The sequence below is a fragment of the Abramis brama genome, assembly GCF_963993115.1.
Source record: "Abramis brama genome assembly, chromosome: 2".
NCBI classification, from domain to species: Eukaryota; Metazoa; Chordata; class Actinopteri; order Cypriniformes; family Leuciscidae; genus Abramis; species Abramis brama.
This window is the reverse complement of record NC_139964.1, coordinates 40,671,093-40,698,924: the sequence shown is the minus strand read 5'-3', so window position 1 is coordinate 40,698,924 and position 27,832 is coordinate 40,671,093. Positions and strand designations below refer to the sequence as shown.

Genomic DNA, 27,832 nt, shown 5'->3' with positions numbered 1-27,832 from the left:
GTTTTTTTTTGTTTTTTTTGAGATCCTGAGCACTACTGGATCCTTTGCAGTGCATCACTCTCTCCTATCTCTCCATGCGAAATACAGGGGAATATTTTCTCATCGGATCTGCACAAATCACATAGGTGACCCATTTTGTTTTTAAAATGGCGAATTTCACCAAAAGGTGAGGAGATTTCATGCCTGCAGCATTCTTGTGAAATTTCTTTCTCTTAAAACAGATGGAGGAACTTCTCTTTTAGTAAAAATAAAAACAATTCACTGAATCACTTATCTGATGGGTCCTGCTCCAGCAGAGCAACTGCCACAGATGAAAGGGAATTATAATAAGCTTTGTCTAGGTATGGCACATGGCAATTTAATTTGTCATTTTGCAAAAAAAAAAAAAATAATAAAAAAAATGCCCTAAAGCACCGGTTATTAAATGGAATTCAGAAGTCATTGGCAGAGTACAATAAAAACCAGTGCCAAATTTACCAATGGCATTATTTAGCCCACCCTGGAGGAAGAAATAAATTTGAAAAATTATAATTCCAGCCATTACAAAAACAATACTGCCATCTGTTGGATAAAAACTTCCATTTTATTGTTACATATTTGTATATATTAATAGAAAGTAATAGAGCAACAGGTTAAAATTCATAGTTTACAGGGAGGTCACACAAACAGATGTTTAAAAGGAGGGAAAACCGACACATCAGTTTTCAGAAGTCAAACATCCTGCAGTCACACATACTCCAAGCGCTCCCTTCCTTTTTGAGAAGCCGGCATATACCGTCCCCCAGCGGACGGCCTTCCTTTTGGGCAAGAACTGCAGAGAAGGCCTCCACCAACCAGCATGAGAACCGCTGCCCCCCAGCAGATAAAGATAGCTGCTCCCAACTCCCTCTTCTGTGCTTGGGCCACTAGAGGATTGTAGAAGTCTCCAATGACCCTGTGGGCAATCCAACTAGATGGCACCAAACCCAAGACTCCTGCAGTGACGAAGGCGGCCCCTCCTACTGCAACAACCCGAGCCTTTGCGAAACCGTCTGCCAAGCAGTTAGTACATTTACCACCTGCAAAACTGGCAAATATGCCTACTAGACCAAGAAGGGCAGCAATAATAAGGATAGCTCGAGAGGCTTGTAGGTCTTGAGGAAGAGCCAGCATGGAGTCGTACACTTTACACTGCATTTGACCAGTGCTCTGAACCACACAGCTCATCCATAGTCCCTCCCACATGATCTGCGCTGTCACAATGTTGTTTCCAATAAAAGCAGTCACACGCCATAGAGGAATCGCACACGATATGATGATGCCCAGCCAGCCAAGAATGCCTAGGGAGGTTCCAAGAAGCTGTAATCCAGTAGACATGTCTGCAAAAAGAGGGAGAAGCCAATGAACCAAAAAGGAAAGAGCACTGGAAGTAATGCAAGCAATGATAAAAACAAAAAACAAAAAAAACACTAATTCTTTGTAAAACACTGTAGTATTAAAGTAAATTCATGCTCATTTTAAAACTCACAAGCTCTCGTGACGTAATCTAATAAAAATAACTCTCCTCTTGCAACTACTCTTCTCTGGTGAAGACGCATTTACCAGTGTGAGGGAAGGACAACCTCTTGCTTACATCATCATAGCAATAGCAAACCACAACAATGCAATCAATTCTCAATACATCACAATAAGGAAGAAAACACTAATCGCAACTGCAATTTCACACAGACTTTACAGTGTGGTCACATTTAGCATTGGTCAGCAAATTGTCAAAGGACAAATCCAGTTATTTCAAGAGGAAAAAAAAAACAAAAAAAAAACACAATCTGTAATTTCTCAATGCATAAGACTGCACTGCAGGTGACCGCACCTTTATTGCCGATTTAGCCCTATTACCAAACTGTTGGAAATACGATTTACACTGATTTATTGAAAAGTTACGCTAAAATTTGTAAATGTTACAGAGAGAAATATTTTTACCAGTCTGTAACAAATCTCCACGATAAACATCTCTTACCTGAGAACTTCCAATGCTGTTGATGAGCTTGCAACTTATAACGCACACCAATCAAATCACAATGATTTGACAAAATTCTGAAGCAAGCACAAAATGCTTGTGCTCAAGAAAACAATTATTTTAAAAGCCTTGATTCACGCCAACAAAAATTTCCGTGTGCTCCTTTAAGTTATATTGCTCCAATAGCATGAAGATGCTGTTTTCTGCTGTTAATTACTATCCATCAGTGATTGGCTGATTATCAATCAGTTAAATCACTGGTTTCTAGTTTAACGCTGTACCGATAACGCTGACTATTCATTATTACTATTAGTTATCAATTACTCCGTTACTTACATTTCGTCCGATGATTTTATAGATATTTCATAAACATCAAATAAAAGGCCCATATGATTGTTAAACATGTTGGAGGCATTAAGGCAAGAATACGGGAGTGCGCGTGTTTGGAAAACTTAGTTCATTAGAGAAACGATTAATGTGATTTTGACAACTTATTTGTTTTGGTGTGTTTATTACAAAACAGAAAAATATTAAGGTTCTTGCCTAACCAATCAAATATCCAGAGTGAGGATACACTCCGACTACCGTTTGATCGAAGGGGTCATCGTCCAATCACAAAGCAGACATTTAATGCTCAGCAGCAACTGACAGGGCATTCCACCAATCAAATGGTTCCGATGGGCTGTCCTTACACTCACGGTAACGTTCGTGGTCCCTCTGTTGTACGCGCTGGTTTAGACAAGCAGTATGGCGGAAGAAGAGAGTGAATTGGAGTTAGACAGGTTTAAGAAAGAACTGGAGACTTTGTCAAAGACTAGAACAAACGACGAACGCGGACTTCAGAGCAAGACGTACTGTGAAAGGTTTTGCGAGGTAAGATGACACTGGAATGGACGAAAGCGTTTGCAAGCTTTTTTAAAAAGGCAAACAGAGATATGCTAACCAGTGTTAGCAGCATGTCAGCAGATTCCCCTCCCCCAGTGTACAGCCACCGTGAGCCAACATTCACACAGTATTTTACCTCTCTATCTACAGGTGTTTTCAAAATACCGTTGAAGTAGATCTCAATAGAGCGATAGCTCATTTCCGATCATGATTTATAGAGGACGTACTGTCTGTCACTTTCTCTCTGTTAGCTCCATTAGCCTGGTAAGTGGCTAACGATTAGCATTCCTAAGTTGCATTCCAAAACAAGCAGTCTGCAGAAGATGTAAGCGTCTGTACTCTTCGTAATATTTTATTAACCAGCAATTTTATGAAACCATAAACCGCCAAACCTAGTCTGAGAAATCATTGTGCACGACTGTAGAGTGTTAAATGATAGAATAACTCGATGCTGTCAGTGTTAGCAGTGGTTGTTGTCCTAATAACCAGTCTCTGTAAAGGTTGGTTTTAAACCGCTGGTTTCTTCTCAACAGTTATCCAGCAGCTTTTAATTTCGAATGAAATGGTTGCTAAATGAATGAGTCCAGCCTTCTCTTTTAAAAAATAAACTTTTTATGCCGTTTTACAAAAGTTTGATTGATGTTTCGTAATTTGTATCACTTAGTCCATGTCCTGCCATTGAATGGCAGTGACTCCTATGATTATAAACAAACACTATAAGTCACCTGACAGTAATGCTTTACATAGTGATAGTAATATATTTAGTCATTCTACTCTTTCTCTGTTAAATTTATCTCTTTTTTTTTCCTTTTAGTTGGTGGTGGAGCAAACCGGGCGATGGCAAGTGCCTCTTCCCCAGCTCCAGGTGTTGCGGAGTGCCCTGTGCTCTTTTGTCCAGGGTGTGGCATCATTTCCTCCAGAGTGTGAGCATGTACGCTACACACTGAGTAGCCTGGCCCTGTGAGTCTGCACTTCTGCTTTTGCCATGAAATAGAAAATAGACTCTATTAGTATTTATTCTAAATTATTTATCTTTTTAAAAAAAAATGTATTCAGTGAGACCCTTTACACTATCCCTTTAAAGGGGTAGTTCACCCAAAATTGTAAATTCTGTCATTAATTACTCACCCTCATGTTGTTCCAAACCTGTAAGACATTCCTTCATCGTTGGAACACAAATTTATATATTTTTGATTAAATCTGAGAGTTTTTTGACCCCTCCATAGACAGCAATGCCATTACCACTTTCATGGCCCAGAGAGGTAGTAAAAACATTGTTAAAATAGTCCATGTGACTACAGTGGTTCAACCTTAAGGTTATGAAGCGGAGACATAACTTTTTGTGTGCAAAAATAACAACTTTATTCAACAATTTCTTCTCTTCTTGTCAGTCTCTGACACTGTTCATGTGAGCACCACGACACATGCATGGAGCCGGCCAATACTGAACCGGCATTCTGATGCAGAACCCGGAAGCGCTGCACTTTACGGTGAACACCGTAAAGTTGTTATTTTTGGGGGGTTTTTAGCACACAAAAAGTATTATTGTCGCTTCATAACCTTAAGGTTGAACCACTGTAATCACATGGATTATTTTAACAATGTTTTTATTGCCTTTTTGGGTCTTGAAAGTGGTAATGACATTGCTGTCTATATGGGGGGTCAGAAAGCTCTTGGATTTCATCAAAAATGTCTTAATTTGTGTTGTAAAGATGAACTAAGGTCTTATGGGTTTGGAACGACATGAGGGTGAGTAATTTATGACAGAATTCTCATTTTTGGGTGAACTAATAACCCTTTAATTACTCACCCTCATGTTGTTCCTTTTGTTGACTTTCGTTCATCTTCGGAACACAAATGAAGATATTTTTGATAAAATATTATCCATTTCTGTACTCTCCATTGGCAGCTACGCAACTACCACTTTGACGCTTCAAAAAGTTCATAAACAGATTGTAAAACTAATCCATATTAATTGAGCTGTTTAGTCCAAATTTTCTGATGAATGCTTATATGTGAATAAAAGCCTTAATTCAATCTGTTCATATAAAGTGATTGTCTCTCTTCAGAAAACTTGGATTAAATCGCTCAATTCATATGGATTAGATTTACAATCTCTTTATGAGCTTTTTGAAGCGTCAAAGTGCCCTCTCTTGCATCAGCTTCCCTGATGACGTGTTTACCGGCGCAAGGGCGAGACAATCGGTCAATCACATGAGATCACATCAATAGAGTGGTGCAGGGATGATGTATTTTTCTAGGCCTACCCGGAAGTTAATTAATTACCCAAAAACCCAATAGGATTTTTCCTTCAGCTTTTGGGTTATTGCTGAAAATAAGGTCTGTGACAAACGAAAGCTTCTGATTCTTTCTCATTTTGTTCATTGTGATGATCATAAATACAATCGGCAGAAGTCAAAAGCTAAATGTAGGCTATAAACAAACTACACCACGGTCACATGAGTTCAATGTCACCATCACTAAGCAACTCTTTCAGTCTTTGTCTAAAAACTTTGTCCCTGAAAGTTTGAGTTGTAGTAGTTTGCAAGAGGGTATTACTGATGTATTTTATATTGTATAAAACATGAAAGGATCTTGAGCTTGTGTTCACCACAGACCTTATTTCAAACATTTAGTCAAAAGCCCATAAAAAAAAGTGCTAAAATGCTAACTCGTTTCCGGGTTTTGGCCTACAAAAGTACGTCATCCCTGTACCGATCTATAGACCTTATGCGCCAGAGAAACGAGGGCGCCGCCATCTTTAGAATATTGTCTTTTAACCTCCGTTTTTGCGGTCGCTCTGTATATCTCTATGGCGTTGCTGTCCAGGAGTAATTAGCTTTTGAAGTGGATTTACTTAATGTAAAGTTAACGAAAGTTATCATGAGGACTGTAATGTTTAAAGCAGATGTCTTAACAAATGTCAGTCGACCGGGAAGATTTTAAAACGAACCGTTCATTCATAAATACGCAAGATCGCTGTGAAAATACAGACCGGAAGACAAAAGACAATGTGCACAGCGCTGAAAAGGGGCGGGGCTACATAAGGTATAGCAAACGACAAAAAGACTCCCACCCTACATTTTTTCTTGTTCTAGAAGCAGTTTCACTTTTATATATGTCACAGTAGGAAAGACAATACTATCACAACTTCTGTTTCATGCTGACTTTACAGGTGCTGTATAACTTAATTAGAACAAATTAGTAAAACTAATTAGGAAAGTAGAGCGGACGTCTGGTAAAACTGAGCACTCTTGTCATCATTTGCTTACTTTCATGTTGTTCTAAACCTGTATGACTTTCTTTCTTCTATGGAACACAAAATATATTTTGAAGAATGTTTGTACCCAAACAGTTTTGACTTCCATTGTATGGACTTAAAAAAACACTGGTATTTTTCAAAATATCTCTTATGTTCCTCAGAATGAAAATTTTTGGGTAAACGATCCCTTTTAAGTTATTTTTACCTTTGTCTGTAATAAGGGTGCTCTGATCAGAATTTTTACGCGAATACTCACCAAGCCAGGCATATTTTTGTGTGTATTTAACCAATTAGGCGTGAAAGTTCACTTTGCTTGTCCGTGTTCCACTCCGTCTCGGAGCGCCTTTCGCGGCCTAATGCAGTTTTAATAACTCTTGTTGTCTAGCTTGTCCTGCAGTTTAGCAACAGTAGACTGTATTTTACTGTTTACTTTACTGTTTACTTGAATGTAGTGAAGCAATTTTAGCTGCGCATAGAAAAATTGTCCCGCAAGTTTTGCGTCATCTGATCGGGTCTTCTGATCGGCCTTTGTAGAGACCATCGATCAAACTAGATGAAGCTGTTATCGTACGATAACGATCGTCCACATCAAAAATGACAAATATAAAGATAACTATAACGAAAATTACATTAGCGTCCACACCAGCAGATGATATTGTTCTGTTTATTCTAAGCACGTCCTTGTCTGTAGCTTGATTCTGATTGGCTTTTGTATTGTTCATCAGCTAAATAAAATCGTTCTGAAAGCGATTCCACCTATATTGTTACTTTGTGCTGTTATCGTTATAGCCGGTGTGGACTGTTAATCTTTAATATTGAGAGGCTCTGATAATATTTCTCCACCTCCTAATATAAAACTAATCCTGTCTGAAGATAGAAAAGGGCTAAAATGCTTACCGTATTGTTTATTGGTGCAACAGGTTGTAAAAGTGAATAATTACAGCGTCTACACATTTTTTTCATTTGCAGGAGTATCTTTGAACTGCTGTTGTTCTTTGGAAAAGATGAATTCATCGAGCATCCTTTAAAAGATATTCTAGACTCATTCCAGGTAATTGCATGACATCAATCCTATTATTCTTGGGGAGCATCATGTAGAATTCTGCTCTTTAACCTTTCAGTGGTTATCTTGTTGTGTCACTCATATGTTTCCATTAATATGGTTTAATTTTTTTTTCTGTCTATTCTAGGACTGCTATGCGAGCCTGGTAAGGCACCAGAATGTTTACCTTCTGCAGGTTAGGCATATTATTAAAGATGGAGGGCCTTGGGCAAACCCTGTACTTCAGGCCATTCTCAAGGATTCAGAGCTACCACAAGAAGATGGTCAGTCTATCAAGCTTTTGTTTAAAAACAGTGTATCTTGATCAAGTAATCTTTACCTTGGATTTTCTAAACTGTGAATGGAGTTGATTATTATAATTCTTAATTGCTGTTTTTGTTTGCAGTGGACAGATATCTGAGTTCAGAAGTATCCATTTTCTTTGAGCTGCGTTTGCGTTACCTGGTGGCATGTGAGAGGCTTCCGGAGGCCTTGGCACTGACAAGGAGATGCATCCGGCACTCTGTTGTAGGGAGGCATCTCTATTTCAAGCAAGCCTACCTCATTTGCCTTCAGAGAGCTTCTCTTTGTGAGCGCTTGTACAAGGAGGTGAGTGAGAAATTCTCTTGGTGTGAAACGGGCCTTATACACAGTCCACTTTTTTTTGGCAGTTTGCATACCTGAACAATAGTAAAACATTCTCCATTCCCTATTGTGGTTTATAGGACTTCTGACTTTTCTGGACTTTCTTTGTGTTGCCTAGTTGTGCATTAAAGTCCTGCCTTGAAATGATTTGCCCTGTTGTGTTATGTATTAATAGATCTTTTTGTAACACTTTCTATGAAGTCCATGTTTATAATGAATTGCAGCTCCATTTATACATAAGTATTACTATTTTATAAATAAATTTATAAAGACTCATTAAGACCTATACTGCATTATAAGAACAGTTATAGTTACATTTTAGATTATTTTTTTACTTAAGTCATGGATTTGCTTTTTCAATGCGCATGCTCATAATCCATTATACACTGATTTATAAGTATTAATTTGTCAGTCGTATGGATCCATGAATGCATTTATAAATATGCAACCTGTATTGCTATAATGTTATATTATAGTTATCAAATAAGTGAATATATTATTAATAGCCATGTTGTGTTCTTATAAATACTTACTGTAAGTGATAATACAGTTACTAACCTCTATAACTGCATCATTGATGGATTTAAGTAAAATTAAAACATAGGATGCAATTTTCCTAAAGCAAATGTTAAGAAATTATGAATATGTGCTCATTATACATTTTAAGTTATTTAAACTTAAATAACCCCCCCCCCCCCAGAAATCATTAATACAAATAGTTGATTTTTCTTTTTTCTTTCTTTTTTAATGTCACATGCTAGCAAAATACTGCAACAATTTTTAAGTATAATTCCAAACTGCTATAAGCAATACCATGCATATGGCTGAGATATACATAATTGATAACTAATTGGTCCAGCAAACAAGTGTCTCTGGAACTATTTTTATATTTGATAATTTATAAATCAGTGTATAATGGATTATGAGCATGTGCATTGAAAAAGCAAAGTGACATGAAAGATTTCCAAATATATGTGATGTTTTTCTGACATAATGGAAGATCACCGTATTTCATGAGCAATGTTAAAAATTACACTCTTGTTTTCTTTTCTAAAGATGGCAGATATCGATGGGAAGGATGCTGTAGAGATACTCTGCATGATGGAGAATGAAGAGAAAGATGAGACTATTTTGATGCTGAGTAAAGGCTTCCTATCTCAGAAGCTCCAGATTGGAGACATGTACTACCTTTGGTGGGTCTCAATAGCTCTACAAACATTAAGAAGGGGAATTGTTTTCAGTGTATTAACCCTCTTTTTAGCATTTTATATTTTTTACACAGTTATTGCAACAACCTGAATAGAAGATAGTGTTGAGGTTGCAGAAAATTACATTCTCATTAGGGCCCGAGCACCGATGGTGTGAGGACCCTATTGGAATTGCCCCGTTTATTTTTTTCTGAATTTCTTTTTTCCTTTAAGGGATTTGGTCTTCATATGGAGCAGACTCTACTTGCGGTTGAACCTTTCTAAACAAAACTTCCTAGAGGAATGCAAAGTAATGATATTGTCAGCCACCAACATAAAAGCGATTTTCCCATTTATGAAGGTGATTTTGGCAGAGGTAAGATATTATTTTATCATTAATTTACTGTATTTCCCTTGTAATTGTAGACATAGACAAAAATCTAAGCAAACACACCATTTGTCAATATTTATGGAATGGTCTTTTTATAATGGCAATAAAATATTTATTTTTCAGCTTGGAAAAGATGGCCTGGGGATTTGTGTGGAGCTTTGTGCACGAGCCTTGCAGACTGACCTTAAGAATGATCCAGTCACCAAGTCCCTCATCTACAAAACCATTGCATACCTACTTCCTAATGACCTTGAGGTCTGTAGGGCTTGTGCACTGCTAGTTTTCTTCCTAGAGAGAACTGTTGAGTCATACAAGAATGTGTTCCTCCTATATACTCACCCTGATCAAGAGTACCATGCAGACACCAGTCTTGTGGGTAACAGTGTACGCTTTGAGGTTCTCCAGATCCTGAAAAAAGACCTGTACTTTGACCCTGAGTTCTGGAGCATTCTCAACATCGAGACAAACTGTCTGAAGCTAATGAGTGATAAGGTCGGTAAAGCAGCCTTATGTGAAATCATGCAAAAGGACAAGTGGATTCCAAGTTACTGTATGAAAGGATATTGTCAGTGTCACGCAGACAACACAGACAGGACTATTAATAAAGCAGAGAAACCTACAAACCGAAATGACCAGGAAGCAGAGTCATTGAAAACATGGGTTAATTCTGCCTCAGGGGAAGCACCCTCCAAACCTCCAGGTAAAAGGCGGGGGAGGAAGCCAGGGACACATCTTGTTAAAGATTCAGAGGCCTCTCCAGTTCGACGTTCATTTAGGCAATTGGACTTGGCAAAGAATCACACCAGGCAACTTAATAGCAGGCGTCAGAGACTACTTTCCCGACAGACAGAGATGAACACTCTGAAACGCAAGGGCAGGAAACCACAATGGCTTTTGGACCAGTTAGCTGCCCAAGCAGAAAACGGTGAACCTCGACAGGCCAAGAAACCAGGAAGGAAACCAAAGCAGTCAAATATTTTGACAGAGATTTCACTTGAGACAGCAATCAGTGAAGTCACAATGAAATTTTCATATCCTGACAATGAAGTTGACCTCTCTTCTGATGTTCAGGCCTCACTGTTTTCCACAGAGACCCCTAATATCCCTGAAAGCAGTACTAACAGAATTCAAGAGAATTTGAAATGCCCTGACAGTAATGCGTCTCTTCTTGAGTTACTATCAGCAGAATCTACTCCATGTAGCAAAAAAGACTTCAAGGTGAGGGAGGAGATTGTTTTCTGGGAACAAGGCCTTTCTATGGTTAGAAAATTCCACACATATTCAAGACAAGCTGAATTGGAAGGAATATCAGTTGACGGTTTACACCGAGATAAAGAATTTAATCTGGACCATAATGAATCCAAACAAGAACCACAGCCTGCTGAGCAACAGTTTGAACCTACAGAGAGCCTGGGAGCTGCAACACAGGATAAAAATGCGGTGGAAAGCATGGCTACACCAATCCCAGCTTTAAATGTGAAAACATCCACTCCAGTTGAAGCCTTTCTTGAGCCAGTTAAAGAATTAATTGAAGATCCAAAATTAAATAGCGAGTTATCAATTCCCCAAGATGCAGACACTAAATATCCAGACTACGGTCCTTACAGTCCTATTAGTCCTGCAGAAAATATTAATGTTGATCTTTCACCAGAAGTGACAACTGACACCAGAGCTGACACCATTCCTGTACCTCATAGTACGCCAGAAAACATGATGGTTCTTCATGAGGATGCTCCTCCAGTTCTTACTAAAGAGACAATGCTCCCTGATGAAACAGTGGCTACTTTTAGTGAAACTGAGATTGACACTCTTGACACTAAAAGTGTGCCTGAGAGGACGGAGGTGCCAGTGGTGCCATCAAGACCTGAGGAGACATCACCAGATATGCATGCAGCTGTTGATGGTCTAGTCTCTGACCTTATCCCCGCAAGTGAAGCAAGTTGCCAGCTTTCAGTTACCTGCAGCCTTTGCAATAAAGAAACCAAAAACCCACACATTCTACGGCATGCACTGTGGCATCACCGAATTGACAGAAAGTGCATGTTCTGTCACAAACGCTACACTCATGGGCGCAGCCCATCAATCCATTTTAAAGTGCACATTCAGGAACTGAAAAAGTCTAATGGGCTTTTTAGTGAGACTGTTTGTGAGAATGCCACCGAGACCGCCTCACAATATGCCCAGAAGAGACTGTTTAAACGTGTGAAGAATAAGTTTAGAAACCTCAAAATGAGGTTAAACTGCAGTTTGAACATCACAGATTTGCACAAGGAAGGGCAAAGCACAGAGCCTAAGGTTAGATTGCGGACAAGGTTGGTCAAGAATTCAGATCCCCCAAGTACATCGGATGAACAAAAGGAGAAGGTTTGCAAGATGAAGACAAAATGTCTAAGGAGGGTTTTAGCAAAAAGATCTCAGCCCACAGATGAGAACAAGAAGTTTTTCAATATGAAACTAGCAAGGAAGAGACCAAAGGCACAAATTTCAGAGGACAAACAGTTGGATTCAAATGGCAACTCAGCTCATAGGGTAAATGGAGTGATCAGAAAGAAAAGGAAAGTTAAGAGTGTGACTGAGACAAATACCTTAAATGAAAAAAATCAGACATCATTACCACAAGATAAACAGAAAATTGAAACATCATTACCACAGGACAACAAAGAGAAAATTGAGACATCATTACCACAGGACAACAAAGAGAAAATTGAGACATCATTACCACAGGACAACAAAGAGAAAATTGAGAATGCAGAATGTGCAGAAAGTCAGAAAGACAATGTCAAGGCTGAATCTAAGAATGTAGGACTAAAAAAAGACAAGAGCAAATCAAAAATTAAAAGAAAAGATGAAATTGTGACACCTAGGGTAAAAAAGAAGAAGATTACTCCTGGAGACCAAAAAGAGGATGGAGAAGCTATAAAAAGGAGGAAGATGACAAATAGTCCAGAAGACAGTTCTGAGAATCGGGAACCCATAGACAATAATACAGAATTTAAGGAAATAAATGCAGTGGGGTATAAAAATGGGACTCAGACAAAGTCCAAACAGCCTTCAACACCATTCCAGGGAAAAAGAACTGGTGCATCTACACATGTTAGATGCCCTGTGGAGATTTGTACATTTAGTGCCAAGTCAATCCTTGTCCTTTCACATGTGCTGTCACACCACCATGGTGACAAGAAGGCGCTTCTGTTCTTTTTCAATTTTGGAAAGGAAAAATGTCTTTTCTGTTGTAGAAAGATATATAATCCCCAGCATTTTTTTGACCATGTGATATGCCACAGAGGTGAGCTGAAGTTCCCGTGCTACCATTACGGCTGCAAGGAAAGGTACCAAACACGTACAGAACTGAGCGAGCACATGTTAGTCCATCATCCATTGAGAGCGATGTGCTGCTTTCCTGGTTGCTCTATGCAAGCTGAGACTATTTTGCTCCTTTATAAGCATGAAAAAACACATTATCGACTTGATACAAATTTGGAAATAAAGACATTACCCAAAGATTCTGAACCAACAGGGCATGGAGCCCCTCAAATTCTGGAAGGTAGTATGGAGGCAGCAGCAAATTCTTCAGTCAGTCAACCGATTCAGGGTGCAGCCAAGTGGAAGGACCCTGCAAGTCAAGATGATGATGGAAAGCCTTTGGTCCTCAATAAAAGTTCTGTTAGCTACAGTAGCAAGAACCATAGCCTTGTTAATGGGCATAGTGAGGGTAACAAAGAAGTTTCTGGCAAAACTTCAGATCCAGTCATTAAAGAGCAGGAACCACTCGTTTCAGGAAAACCTGCAAATAAACAATTCATTCGACCCCTTCCCTCAGCTTATCTAGATGAGTCGTACATTAGCATGCCAAAACGCTGGAAGGAACCCCAGGTGGGCTCAAAGTTATTGGGCTCAGTGTCAAAGCCAGTAAAACTTCCTACCAGGCAGCGTTGCTCTCGATGTTTTGAGTCTTTCAACAGTGAGGAAGAGCTGCAAACACACAAGGACAAATGCACATCCCTCTTTGGTTTCGATTCGGATGATGAGAGTAAGTACCTTTTTGTTATTGATTTTAAGGTTATTTTAATTTTTGCAGTTTGTTAAATATTTTATTGTTGTCTTCATAGGTGCTACCTGAAGACAAGCAGGTCTTTCTACTGGGAAAACTGCTAAATGCTGCTGTAGGCAATCAGCGTTCTCACATGTGTGCTTAACATCTTCGTCAGCATCTCAAAACTGAACTATATTGAGATCCACACAGGAAACGAGTTATGCCTCCTTGTAGTCTCGTATGACCGATCAGCTGCTTTATTTCAAAGCAAAGGTCTGTTATCTCTAGTTAAAAGTTCTGATGTTGAAAATGCTTCTTTTTTTCTTTTTTTTTTGAGACTTGGGAGTATTTATTTTTACTTAATCATCAACTGCTTTCTCAGTAAAATAGTAAGTTTGTCTTTCTATAAAATGCACAGCAGATGCTTTTCAATACTTGTCATCACTTTCTGTCAAAGATCTTTTTTCAATTCCTGGTAATGAGAGGCCACCAAGGACCGTAACACTACAAGAGGATTTGGTCAGTCTTTCTGTTCAGGGTATATACCTGCTCTAGTCTGGCGTTTAATGGAAGGTTTAACTTTACTTTTTTGTGACAGTTGGTCAGGTGTCTAACATGGTGCTTTATGAGCAGAAGTACTGGATAGAAATTCACAGGCCACTCAAAGTATTGCAAGCACACTATAAACCTTTTCTTTTCTTTTCTTTTCTTTTATTTTCTTTTTAAACCTTGATATGTGAACCATTGTAAATTGTCACTGATTGCATATTTTGCAAATGTCATTAATTTGCTTTTGTTTAAGTCAGTGGTCACTTGAGAAGAATTAAAGACACCAAGTCTTTAAATGACAGACTGACTTTTGTTGGGATCAGAAGAACTGTTGGCTTATAACAGCAGGCTGGTGCTGCTGGGAAGGCCTAGACTAAACTGCAGATACTCATGTTAATGGAGGAGTGTACATGTGCCACAAAGACTCGCCGAACATTGTCATGACATATTCTAAAGGACTTCTCTTTAAAGAAAAAAAATCTTAAAGCGGAGGACTAGTTTGTGTCTCAAACAGAGGCATGTTTAAATCTGTTCCATTTATGAGCAGTAACAGTCTTATTTATTCTTTTTTGTTTTGTATCTTCTGTAAATGTTTGAAGAGTTTAAATTGTATATGATTGGATTGGGTGACTGGGTTTATATATTGAGAGCTTTTTTTGTCCTAATTAATAAACACATTTTAGGGGGATTTGAGTTTGTTGGTTTATTGTAAACAGACATGGATTATTTGGATGTCGTTGGCATGCTATACATGAAAAAATACAGATATTACTTTACTTTGTCTCGCAGAAAGAATGGTGCCACCACAATGTTTTAATTTATATTACCCGTTTATGTAATGTGAAATTTTTCGTTTCATTTTTAATTACCTACACAGTTTGCTACGTCTCCGTCCACGGGAGGCACTGTTCACTTTTTAGATTACGTTACTCTTAGGCAAGTACAGTGTAAGCAAGTACAGTGTTGCCAAGTCAACCATTTCCAGACTGATATTTTTCGGCCACTTAGATCGACGCAGTATCATAAGGGTCTCGGTTTAAAGATTATAAGATGTCCGAGTACAAACATATGTTGAAAGCTTACAAAGACATTTTCCATTTAATTATTTTTTCATAGTTTTCATTATATCATACAATCTTTTTAAACACTTGGCAACCCCGACCCTCGACGAGCTTGTGGCTGCAGCCATAGCAGCCAAATTCAGCTTGGTCAACAAAGCGGACTGCTAGCAAGCTAACAGTTAACGTTATCCCGTTACATCTTTTTGCAAAAACAAAACAAAAAAACGGTCTAAAATTGAGAGTAAAGCATTCACCGGGACGTCTTTGAAACAGTATGTATAGTCATTGTATAATAGATATATAGATGTATATAGATTTTCCATTTAAAGACATACGAATGTAATCGAATAGTTTTAATGGATCGTATGCAGTAACGTTAGCTAACTGGTTAGCCTTCAGTGAGGGTGCATTGATTCGGGTAGTGAGCAAAATGAAACTAAACTCTATGGTCAGTTTTGTAAGTGATAATTAAACAATTTAACTTGGTTGGTCATATTTAGTTTATTCTGCCCTTATTCTCTGCTAGAATGATACAACAAGATGTCTTATCAAACCACGAGTCCAAGATAGGCATACAAAAGAGTGATAACAGATAACGGGTTGATTAAAATACAAAGGAAAGAAATTAGCCAGGAACTTTAGTAATCAGGCAAAACGGCTGTCATGAAATAAAAAATCCCAGTTCAGACACTTGGGGTGAAATGTTCAATCTGATGGCGAACTGCTGCAACTGGTTGAAACGATGGAGAGAACCTGCAAGGTGAGTGTCTACAACTTTGATCCATTGAGTCAGAGAGACCGTAAGATACATTTACTAACTGTTTTTCTGAGCAGACCTGTCAATTCTTATAATGTGCAACTGTGTATATGTTATCTATATTTGTACAGTGTTCCCAATTTGTATTTGGACACGGAAGCCACACAAAAAAATTACCATGGGTGTTTTTTTTTTTTTTTACTTAACTGTGCGACTGTCTTCTTTATACTGTAGCCAGTATGTCATTGTGTTTTTATTTATGGCAACAACAAAAAAATAGTAGAACATAAAATATCTAATCAAGTTGTATTTATTATAAAGCATGGTTCACCCAAAACAAAAATTGTTGCGTGGCACTTGAGAGATGTTAGGCAGAGTAACAGCTTCTAGTTACCTTTCACTTGTCATGAACATGTGGCTTCAGAAAATGATGACAGAATTTTCATCTTTGAGTGAAATATCACTTTAAAGAAAGACAAGTTCATACATCTTTAGTGGTCTTAATACATTCTATAAACAAGATCTTGAAACCAGTTGTTTAAAAGTAATAATAAAAACAATATTATTTTTAAGAAAATGTCAAACAATTTAAATGCCAATTGGTTTGATATTTGGCATGGTCACACCACTTTAGTTTGAAAGGATTTTTTATATATATGTATTAATTAAGATTAAGCCAAGTCACTTAATTAGCTTTTCTTTTCAAGAATTTCATTATTTTAATGAAGCCTTTTCATTTTGCATTTCATCAGGACAAATATGTATCACCCTCATTACTTTGTGCTCCAAAAATATCAGGATTAATTCTAATACAGAAAAACAAAAACAAAAACATGCTAAACACAGAAGAGGTGCATTCAAGTCATCAAAAAAGGTTAATGAAGGCAACTTTAAACTTTTTGACATTAAAAAAAAAACTTATTTAAAATAAATATGTACTTATAGGTATAGTTATGCATAGTTTTTTTTTTTTTTTTTTTTTTTAAATAAGTTAATTGCCAACATGTCTATGTTTTAGTTTTTCATCTAATATTTATAATTTGTTTTATTCAAGCTTTATTTTAATTAATGAGAATATTTTTATTTTATTTTTAAAACTGTTAACAAAACCGTTTTGCTGGTGACACCAAAGCACTTGTGCCAAGATATTTTGTTTGTTTTCCACACAGTAGATTCATATTTTGTCGTGAAGATGCATTAGCCCTGGTGTCATTTTCAATTTCAGTATTTAAGTCCACTTTCATAAAGATGCTGTAGGTTGATTAGAGGCCCTAAATGCACATCTCACCATACACGTTGGAACATGACTCACAATCAGGCATAGGCTTAAAGCCAAGTGATAAATATCTGATTACTCACATCACCTTCTGTGCCTGAAACAAGATGCTTGATAAGGATAAATCTGGGTAAAATGTTTGATCGTACCTAAGAATCAGTCCGTTTAAAGTGGAGATGTCTGGCCCCAAACGTGCCAGTGATGTTATGGATGTTAATGTCTTACTGACGACTAACTGTCTAAGTTATTGTCTTATTTCATTGGCTGAACGTAGTGTGTCCTCTAGCACCCTGTCACTGATCTTGTTGGGCTAAGTAGAAATCCCCAGCTAATCCCTCAGATACAGAGCTGACCAGAGGCCAGGAGAGACAAAAGAGAGAGCGTGTGTGTGTATATCAACAAAAACAACCAAAGTCAAGGGAAAGCTAGCTGTCATCTTGATCTATTCCCAGTCTCAATGAAGGCCTCCTGGTTGCAGAGAACTGTCACCTGGATAGTGCGCTTGATGTCCCTGCGGCGCAAGTGCCGCAGTTAAGTATCTGTTTGTGTGTGTATGTTTTTGGTAGCTAAGGACTTTAGCTTTCCTGTTTGCATCAGTGATGGCTGAAAGGTTGGTTTACGCTGCCTGGCCCATGTGTTTGTCTGGCATTTCTTCAGAATTACGCATAGGTTGATGATGGTGAGCAGAAATCCCATGTCACTTCAAGATATTTGTGTTACGCCGCCACAGATGTCTTTTTATGCCTCTTAAGCCTCCACTGGAAGCCTTGTAGTTTAAACAGCTGGGACTCTACAGCCCCGGACAGCTTATCATTTCATTTATATTTTTGGCGTCATTTGTGCCGGAAAAGGCCACATTATTTACTTGGTATTTTTGTGTGTGGTATGCTGAATCATCCTCTTTATCCCTGTGCGCTTTTGCCTGTCATGAGATGATGCATTAACGTACAGGCTTAGCTTGCCTTCGCTCACAGCTGTGGGTGAATTCATAAGATAATGTCAATGTTTTTTTTTATGTCAAAAAGTTAAGTTCATGAAGGCAGCTTTAAACGGATTAAAGTTGACTTCATGAACAAATTTTGATTACTTGATATCATATATCTTGATTTTTTTTTGGGCATAACATTTTTTAGGATGATACATTTGTCTTGATATCAAAATGAAAAAGCTTCATTAACATAATTAAATTCTTGAAAAGACACACTTATTAAATAATTTGGCTTAATCTTAAATTAATATCAATATAAATCATTTCTTATTAACATTTGAAATTTTTTTCTACCAAATAAATCTAATGCAGAATAAAACCTATAAGAAACAGGCAAATTACAGAAAATTATATAATAGAGCCCATGTAGACCTTTTAGTTAATGATTTAGGCAAGGTTAGTTGAAATAAAATGGCACGTGGTGCAACTCCCCAAAAACGTTTAGATTTAAGAATGATTAAAAATGATAATTTTTTTTTTAAATTTACAACTTTTTGTCGTTCTGATGCATAATAAAGTGATGCTGTATTTGTGTTCTTACAGGAAAGTGACATTAGTAATGGTTGGACTGGACAATGCTGGAAAAACCGCTACAGTCAGAGGAATCCAGGGAGGTAAATCTTCACTATAATATTTTCTTTCCCGTTTCTAATTATTTTTTGTGTTTTCAAGATCCAGGATAATTCTCATAATGTGTATATTTCTGTCATAGAAAGTCCTTTAGATGTAGCCCCTACAGTGGGCTTCTCAAAGGTGGACCTGAAGCAGGGGAAGTTTGAGGTCACAATCTTCGACTTGGGTGGCGGTAAACGTATCCGCGGCATTTGGAAAAACTACTACTCTGAGTCTTATGGAGTAGTGTTTGTTGTGGACTCCAGTGATGTCCAGAGAATCCAAGAAACCAGAGACACAATGGCTGAGGTTCTCCGGCACCCTCGTATTGCAGGCAAACCTGTATTAGTGTGAGTTTTCAGAACTTGACATGTTCTTGTCATTGAATGTGACTTAATGGCTGGAATAAGTACAGATCATCAAACAAACATGGAAGATGAGATGGCTGTCGATAGAATAAAAACAAGGCATTATACAAAATGAATATATAACACATGTATATCAGCACAATGTACAGAAAATTAAAGAAAATATGCAGTGCCCTTCAAATATATGTTTACATCTGTAAAATGTGTTCTAATTGGTTGTTGTGTAATAACATTAATTGGCAATCACTCAGTAAAGCTATAAAGGTGTGGTGACCAAATAATCTTAAAAAAAAAATTATAAACCTGGGCCAGTTCAATCCATTAATCTGACATCACAGCTGCTAAATGGGTGTGTCTGAATGTGACATTTATGCATCGCCGTTATGTATTCAAAAAGAAAGTAAATATTGCTGGTCTTCAATGATAAATGCAAGTTACTTTAATGCATTTACTCCAGTAAATAATAGGGATTTATGCTGATATTGTGCAAAATCCCACTTTGCCTAAAGCATATGCACATACTGATGAGATATGCAGATTCATGTTTAGAAAGGAGAAAAGTAAAATACCCCACCTTCACATACCGTTTAGATATAATGGGGAAATTAATGTAAAAGGCTTTTGTTATGGTGGCTGGGGTCTTTAATCTTTTTTTTTTTCTTTGGCTTTAGTACTATTCTGCCTTATGAAGATTTGCATTTTGGGAAGCGCATCCTCATTGATACATTCAGCTTTCTACACCACCCTGTGCGTGCCTCTACAATTTTGCATGGTCCAGCTCCTTTAACAGGCAGTAATGCTACCAGACAGAATGATTTCATTGGTACACCTGTAAAAAGATCTCTGCACCTTGGGGCCGATCCTAAACAAGCTGTCAGCGCATGTGGTTCATGCGAATCCTTCTTGTTATTGGTGGTATTTGGCAGTTATACCAACACCATCATGTCAATTCTTTACTATCCTTACTAGCTCTTATTGATCAGACCCACCAAAACTGCGTCAACAATAATGTGATGGAGTTGAGGCTGTGTAAGGACTCAGAGCAGTGTGGGTAAATGGGAAAATAGATGAGGGCTCAGAACAGAACTCTGGTGAACACCCATTTTTTAATTTTTGCAGCCCTTCCTCACCACCCATGCCTGTCTGTCAGAAAGAGGAAGGTGTTTAGAGCCAAGACCTTGAGTTTGTTGATGAGCCTGGAGGGTTTGATGAATGTCGAGCCGTAATCAGTGAAGAGCATTCTCACATAATTCCTGCCTCTAGTCCAAGTGGATTGGGGCGGTGTGCAGCAAATGTGCAATGCATCATCTGTATATCTGTTGGAGCGTTGAACAAGCTGCAGTGGGTCAAATTAACTGAGGAAGTGAGCAGCAGATGAAGTCCTTGACTAAATATAGCTTGTTCAGTGTGCTAATAAGTCAAGAGTGCTCAACAACTCAAGGCTAATTATTCAGTCTACCTCAAGTGCAGACCTCAGGCCATTTGTTTGTGACAGCTTACCTAGTAACCTGCAACACCTAGTGACCAGCTTGTATTCTTTTGATTGGCTTTCAGACTGGCTAATAAACAGGACCAAGATGGGGCATTGGCTGAAGCAGATATCATCGAGACCCTGTCATTAGAGAAGATTGTCAACGAGAATAAATGCCTCTGTCAGATTGTGAGTTAATATTTAAAAAGTTTATATTTATCAGAGACCAGTCTGAGCTTGTAATTAATGTGGAAATAATGAGTGGGGAAATTTGTAATTCAGCAAATTACTTGAAAGAAATGTTGCAAAACAATCATATAAAACTGAACTAAATGTTGTTTTCTCTGATCTCAGGAGCCCTGTTCTGCTGTGCTGGGTTATGGTAAGAAGGTTGACAAATCCATCAAGAATGGCCTTAACTGGCTCCTGAATAACATTGCCAAGGATTACGAGGCAATTTCAGAGCGTGTGCAAAGAGATACAGCAGAGCAGAAGGCTCAGGAAGAACAAGACAAGAAGGAAAGAGCAGAAAGAGTTCGGCGGATCAGAGAGGAGAGGTCAGTAAGCTAACAAGACTTTTCACATGGGTTGTCATGCTAATCCCTCTTTTCCAGATATGTCAGGAGCCGCTTATTCATTAAGAATAGTTTAAAACAAAGTAGTTTAGTTCTGAAATTAGTTCATATCAACTAAGCTGGTTTTATTTGCTTTTATATTCAAATATGTACTCATAGTTAGTCTGTGTTTTTCTTTGTTTTACTGCAGAGTTACTACTTGAAAGTCAGCATAAAATGAAAATGTAGCCTACCCTGTTTAGTAAATGCATCTTATAGATTTTATTGTGGATGATTCATCCATGTATATGTTTCTTTTTTGTTGTTGTTCTTGTAATGTTTAATCTAAACTCAATCTTCCATGAAAGTGACAGACTTTTCTCTCTGGTGAAATGCCAGACTTTTCCAAACTTTTAGTCCGCTTAAACCCTGCCCCTTGAACAGTTGTCTGCAAGCTCTCATTAGCCGTGTTTCCACTGTTGGGCCAAAAGCAAGTGTGTGCCAGGGTCAGTCGCATTTCCATTGTCACTTTCGGGGCTTGATCGTGCCTTTTTTGGCCCACCGAATTCCTTGGTCCAAAGCAGGCCAACAGGGGCTTGAGCGGTGGTTATGAACAGAGGCGGCGTTTGAGAGTCAACACCGCTGCTCATTTCCCATGTTTTCATATCAGGCTAACAGCTAACCTCAACATTAAAGACATTTAAAACAATTTTCAGCTCAAAAAATTTCAGACACCAGCGAGTGTGTGAAATAACTTCCGATTGTGATCCGATGGGGATTCTGATCACAGTATGAAACAGATATATATTTATATGTGATGCTAAAAGCTACTTTTAACTGTTGTCATAATATAAATACAGATATGATTAAAGAAATTACCTGAGACTGCTTGAAGAACTTAAACAAAGTATACATGGTTATAATCGTGTATTTATCAGTCTCTTCCCTGTGCCTTTGTTGATACCGGACTTCTGCATCCACATATGTCATAAATTACATTTACTCCGGTTAACTCATACAACTCATAACTCCTGTTTTCTCTCTGTGAGCTCCATCTGTTGGTCTGACTGAAGGGATAACAGTATAGTGAGATGGTAGAGATCGCTCAAACATCCTCGAGATCGCATAATTTCGTGGACAATTAATAGAAATGCTCATTCTTTATAAAAAATTGTGACGTAAAATATGATATTGTAATAGTTTTTTTTCTAAATGTGTAAGGCTTTGAAATGAATGGAGTTGTTTTGTGTATTGCTGTGATCACAAATAAACTGAGGCAGGCGCAACTGAATAAGTATGTGTGTGTTCACTTTTTATGTGAAATAATGATATGTTGTTTGATTCAGCATGTTTGATGTGCACTCCCGATCTAGTTAGTTTTCAGTCTGCTAGCTTCCCTGTGCTGGTGAAACGGTGGGGTTGTGTGACGTTGTTCTTTTGAGGCATGTTAAGGGCGGGTTTTAGTGTAGCACTGCGGGGCGGGGCTACTGGCCCGACAGTGGAAACGCAGCTTGATTTTGGCCTTGAGGTCCGAGGCTACAGGCCCTGCCCGGCACGCTGTTAGCCTTGGCTCGCACTGGCCCGTCAGCTATTCATTTGAGTGCAACACAAAATCCAATCAACAGCCAATTGATAGAACCAAGTCCCCACCCTACATTCTTGCTGGTATTTGAAAAGAGAGAATTATACCAACATCACCATGTCAGATTCTCTTCCGTCTCATCGCTCTTAGCGATCAGGTCCATCAATACTGCATCTACAGAAAAAAACACAGTTGAGTTCAAACTGCGTAAGGCCGCAGAACTGTGTGTGTAAAAAGAGAATTGAAGAGTGCCTAGGACAGAACCCTGGGGAACACCCATTTTTAAATGGCTGCTGATGATGTTTGCAGCCTCTAACCAGATTTTTTTTCTGATAATCTGTTACGTTCAGATGTACATTACAATACTGAAGAAAATATCTGTCTCTTCTTGTTTTATTATGACTTTAAACTGTTCAAAATGCAAACAACAGTTTAACGAAGATGTTTTGCACTGACAGAGACAGGCAGGAGCGAGAGGAGGCTGAGCGAGAAGGAAGGACACTGAAAGAGGATGAGCTAGATGATGCCAACATGCCCAACCCATTCCAGCCAATAAACAATGTTGTTACTGAGGTTAGTTGTCACATTGTTTCTTTTAATACACAAGTTGGATAAAATCATTAAGATGCAAAAAATACTCACTCTATATAAAAATCCCAGTTTGAAGACAAATTAATTCAAGAGCAAGAGATGCAAAGACAGAGAGAAGAGGGCCAGCAGAACAGTGTGCAAGAACAGACAGCCTTTCAAGATGAAGAGGAGGAGGACGAGGAGGAGGAGGATGAAGAGAGTGAGAGACAGACCCCGGAGAGTACAGAATCAGGTAGGACCTCTAATTTCCTCAAAAGGTCTCCATTATCCATTATGAGAGTAATAAATGAATAAAGGTTTATTTTTGTATTGTCAGTTCATTTCAAATACAAGCTTTTACTATTATGACACATGAGAAACCTTTTTGCCTCTGAAATCACTTTAAAAAACCGCTATGTATCTGTCACCTTTAATCAGGAGCAGTGGATCAGACCAAAAAGAAAACTAGGAAATTGCGATTGAAACGCAAGCATAGAGTTGACCCTCTTAGAGTGGAAGAAGCAGCAGCCAAAAGCCCCACCCCTACTCCCCTACCAGGTAAGAATGCCTCTTTTACAAGTAGTTTCTCAGATATGAACAATGAACAAATAATTGATAAAATCGATAAAAAATGGTTTACTGTGGTTTTTGCACTATGAACCTTTGTCAAACAAAACTTGGAGTGGAATAATTTTCACCTGGCTATAAGTCGCACCAGGTCAAAATTGCATTGTTGAGAGAAGAAATACAAAGTTGCATTGGTCACATTTTTTTTATTACGTTCAGAAATAATGTAAAACACTGATAAATAAAACCAAATATTTACAAACATTATATTTGCTGTAATTATGTTCCCTTCACTCCACAACAAATCCTTTAAATGTAACAGTATTCAGAACAGAACAAGAATGAAAAATATAAGAATAAAACAAACATAAATTAAAGTGGCAGTCATTATAAACAACATTAATTATAAATGCCAAGCCTAAAGAGATTTATTTAAAGCTAAACTGAAACTACTTGTATGTGGGAAATGCACTATACAAATAAACTTAAGCTCACCTACCTTCTCTTTCGGCACAAACCCATATGTTCTGCATTCGGCACAAATCCATGTTTTGTAAACTTGATGTTAATTGCATTATATAAGTCGCAGCATGTTTAGGTTAATTAAAAAAATGTGACTTTTATTCTGGAAAATACAGCATGTCAAATTTAGGTTTAGGTCATTTATTTCATTTATATCAACTCATATTTATTTAAAATCCAATCCATAACACAAGTAATATTTTTATAGAAGTAATACCTTTAATGGCATACTAGAAAATAAAGAGTAGTCCCTTTACTTGCCTAATAACAGAAGAAAAGTTTCAAAGACGTAAAAACATAGCAACATGGTTTTTTCTTCTGTATTGTGGCATACTTCAGAGTAAATGGATTATTGAAAAGGGTAAAAATGTGGAGTGGGGTTTAATTCATCTGTCTTTGATTGGATGGAGTCTGGACGTCCAGCATAATGTCACCAGAGAGAAGTCTGTCATGTGGAAGATCGAGTTATGACAAACATAAAAAAACAAACACTGCAGTGGTGAATGTTTTCTAGGATTACAACAGACTATCATTTGTTAAACATTCATTTTCATAGTCAAAATAACCACTGATTTGTCCTAGTTTTCCCTTTTGTTGCTTCATTTTAATGACCCTAACAGCTAATCATTTGACTTTTTTCTTGGTTTTAGTTGGATGGGCTACTCCCAAAGTTTCTAGGCTCCCCAAACTTGAGCCTCTTGGAGATACAAGGCATTCTGGTAATTGTTGGTTCATTGCACCTGTTCCATCTCCGGCATGCGCATCACTAACATTTTTTTTTCTTTTCTCATTCTGTTTCCTAACCATGTACGTGTCTCCCATAATTTTGTCTTTAAAGCTTTGTTTTCTCTCCATCCACACAGCAAGCCTCAGCCACATCCTTCCTGTACAGTCATCTGTCATCAGCCAACAGAAATACCACAACCATCCACTTTAATATTGTACCTAACAAATGCTACTTGCATATTCTCCTTAACAACTTGCTTCCTGCACTGTGACTAATGTATGCAATTTATTTTCCTGATGCTTGTAGGAAACATTTTGAATTCTACGTATAATGTTCTATGTCCTCTTTTGAGAAGGCAAACATTGATCAGTGACATTTTAATCTAGGAATCTAATTATGTATTTTGTGGTCAATTGAAATTAGTTGATCCTTGATTTTTTTTAAAAAGGACATTGCTGACCTATTTTTTTTTTCTTCCATGACTCTCTTTTATTGGCAGATTTCTATGGCAAACCTCTTCCACCTGTAGCAATTAGGCAGAGGCCGAACAGCGATACTCATGATGTAATTTCCTAACACTACCTCTGCTCTCCCCCCCCCCTCGCTGGTTCACAATTCTTAAGGGTCCCAACCAATCAAAGTATTGTTTTGTTCTTATCTTCAAGCACGGGAAGTGTAGCAATCTACGCAGATGTAATTGCCCATAAGCGAGGAATTGATACCCAATCAGCATACCCAGATGGATCACATGAACTCAAGCAACCAATGACTGATGGTCATCAGAAGCTGTTTCCTGGCCAGTGTTTATGAGATGAAGGGACGTGGACATTCACTGTATGACATATTCTTATAATGTTCTTTATTTCTGTAGAGCTGTTTGTTTAGTTTTACCAAAATATTTAAAATCAGTATTAACACACATATGCAACTCAATTGAGTTGTTTTTTTCTTTTTCTTTTTTTGTGGAAAACATGTTACAGACCTATTTTTTAAGAGAATTGAAAAATATGTAAATATATAAAAGTTTAAATTTGTGTACTTGAAATTGTACAAACATGTTCTTACGGTCCATGTGCATATCTTAAGCTCTTGTGCATATAAAATGTGCAGTTAATTTTGACACAGTTTGCCTTTAAAATATCAGCAGCATCTATAGCCTACGTTTATACACTAGGCTGTCTTAATTTTGAGAACGACATTCATACTCTCAAATAGCACCAGCAACAGATAAAAATATCTCGAGAAAGTAAACTTTTACATTTGATTTGAAACATTTTAAAGTTTGTACAAGCTCGTTGTTGAGTTATATGGTACATCGTGCTTTATCAGGGAGGAAAACACATTTGTCATCTTCTGAAAGATGATAAAGTGTATTACTTTAAGTGTAACAATGCTCATCCTCCATATATATATATATTTTTTTTTTTATCTGTATTATGTCATATACTGTAAAAACCTGCTTTCATTTTTATTTTATGCTATTGCGATTTTTATCATTTACATTGTTTGTTGGATGTTTTGTTTTGTGTTTTACCCCACACACTAATATTTAGTTGATGAGAACTTCTGTCCATCATCCAGTTTGCTCTGCTTTGCGCCCTTTGTAACCCGTTTACATTTAATATGAATGTCAAATTAAAAAAGAGAGAAAGTTTATTCTGTTAATTTTCACTCTCGCACTCAACACATCTCCGTGTCATTACAACTGTTTGATAATGCACATTTGCACAACTGTTAGCGGCGCCTTCTGCTGGTACATGCCGTAACTACACCATCAAGGTTTTGTTCATTGCAACCTCTTTTTTTACAGTCTATGATTGCAACTATTAAAGAGAGCTGAACTGTGGAAATGCTTTCTGTATAATTCATGGAAAAGAGACAAAAATGCCTACAGTTTTTTATATAGTATAGTATAGTATAGTATAGTACAAATTTTATACTGATTAAAAAAGTTAAACTAGGTTTAAAATGTTAACGTCTATATTCCTCCATAGAATGCCATCACACATCTTTCAGGTCTTCCTCCATTATTTGCCCTTCCAGTAGGCCAGTAATTGTAATCAAACTTTGATCATCGCGTCAAAATCCATAGCATTCTAAAGTGCATTATTAAAATTACTGAAAGCACTTATGCTCATCATTTTCTAGGCTTTTAAAATCTCTCCTTTTGAACAACTCTGATTGCAAAATTAAAATGAGCGAAGAACAACAAAAAAAGCTTCCTCATTTTGAGTGTGAAAGTCCTTAAAAGCTTAAATTACATTAAACTGACTTTTAAAAAAGAGAAAATGTTACAAACTGCTCCGAGATCCAAATGCAGCTTTAATTAAGGGGCAATCCAGACACGTTATCCAATATACAGGCAATAGGTCAAAACACAGGTAGGCCATCCAAACAAACAAACAAATAAACAAACAAACAATCAATCAATCAAACAAACAAACAAACAAAACAGGCAGGGGGCGGAGGCAAAAGAGTAATCCACAGAACAGGCAAGAAATCCAAAAACCAAGAGACATGAAACCAGGGAAAACGCTCAGAAATGCAGTGCAACAACATACAAAACTTCGCAGTGAGTGAATGAGTGAACATGGTATAAATAGGCTGAGACTAACAGGGTAATGAGACACAGGTTAATGCAATCAGTGATGATGAGTCCGGGCAGTGAGTTATGAGAAATGTAGTTTGTGAGGGAGTGATAATAGTCTGGTGTGGAGTGCCCTCTGGTGGCTCTCAAGGGCACTCCAGCAGGTGACCGTTACAGAAAACTTGAAAACTTCTCAGCTT

The 27,832-nt window shown here is 37.7% G+C and overlaps 3 protein-coding genes across 15 annotated transcripts; 2 read left to right on the top strand and 1 right to left on the bottom strand.

Moving 5' to 3' along the window:
* Window positions 1-572: 572 nt before the first annotated feature.
* Window positions 573-17,348, bottom strand: cldng (claudin g). 6 transcript variants are annotated; one of them, XM_084097049.1, is made up of 2 exons: window positions 17,168-17,348; window positions 573-1,358 (listed from the first exon to the last, which is right to left on the bottom strand). In XM_084097049.1, the coding sequence occupies exon 2, from the start codon at window positions 1,354-1,356 to the stop codon at window positions 727-729; it is 630 nt and encodes a 209-aa protein (XP_083953175.1). In that variant the 5' UTR covers window positions 1,357-1,358; window positions 17,168-17,348; the 3' UTR covers window positions 573-726. The 6 variants fall into 6 exon arrangements, with proteins under 6 accessions (XP_083953175.1, XP_083953179.1, XP_083953177.1 ...); XM_084097053.1 differs by having other exon boundaries at window positions 17,173-17,348; XM_084097051.1 differs by having other exon boundaries at window positions 17,234-17,296.
* Window positions 2,710-14,678, top strand: znf654 (zinc finger protein 654). Its single transcript, XM_084096959.1, has 9 exons — window positions 2,710-2,869; window positions 3,696-3,841; window positions 7,113-7,194; window positions 7,334-7,469; window positions 7,592-7,794; window positions 8,887-9,023; window positions 9,252-9,393; window positions 9,532-13,438; window positions 13,518-14,678. Exons 1-9 carry the CDS (start codon window positions 2,744-2,746, stop codon window positions 13,526-13,528), a joined length of 4,890 nt encoding a protein of 1,629 aa, XP_083953085.1. The 5' UTR covers window positions 2,710-2,743; the 3' UTR covers window positions 13,529-14,678.
* arl13b (ADP-ribosylation factor-like 13b) lies at window positions 15,140-26,895 on the top strand. 8 transcript variants are annotated; one of them, XM_084096975.1, is made up of 12 exons: window positions 15,140-15,323; window positions 15,578-15,811; window positions 18,616-18,686; window positions 18,785-19,034; window positions 20,607-20,712; window positions 20,878-21,080; window positions 23,118-23,232; window positions 23,320-23,482; window positions 23,668-23,787; window positions 24,969-25,037; window positions 25,545-25,609; window positions 25,711-26,895. In XM_084096975.1, the coding sequence occupies exons 2-12, from the start codon at window positions 15,753-15,755 to the stop codon at window positions 25,750-25,752; spliced, it is 1,263 nt and encodes a 420-aa protein (XP_083953101.1). In that variant the 5' UTR covers window positions 15,140-15,323; window positions 15,578-15,752; the 3' UTR covers window positions 25,753-26,895. The 8 variants fall into 8 exon arrangements, with proteins under 8 accessions (XP_083953101.1, XP_083953105.1, XP_083953103.1 ...); XM_084096974.1 differs by lacking the exons at window positions 15,140-15,323; window positions 15,578-15,811 and adding an exon at window positions 17,443-17,615; XM_084096979.1 differs by lacking the exon at window positions 25,545-25,609 and having other exon boundaries at window positions 15,140-15,811.
* The last annotated feature ends 937 nt before the right edge of the window (window positions 26,896-27,832 follow it).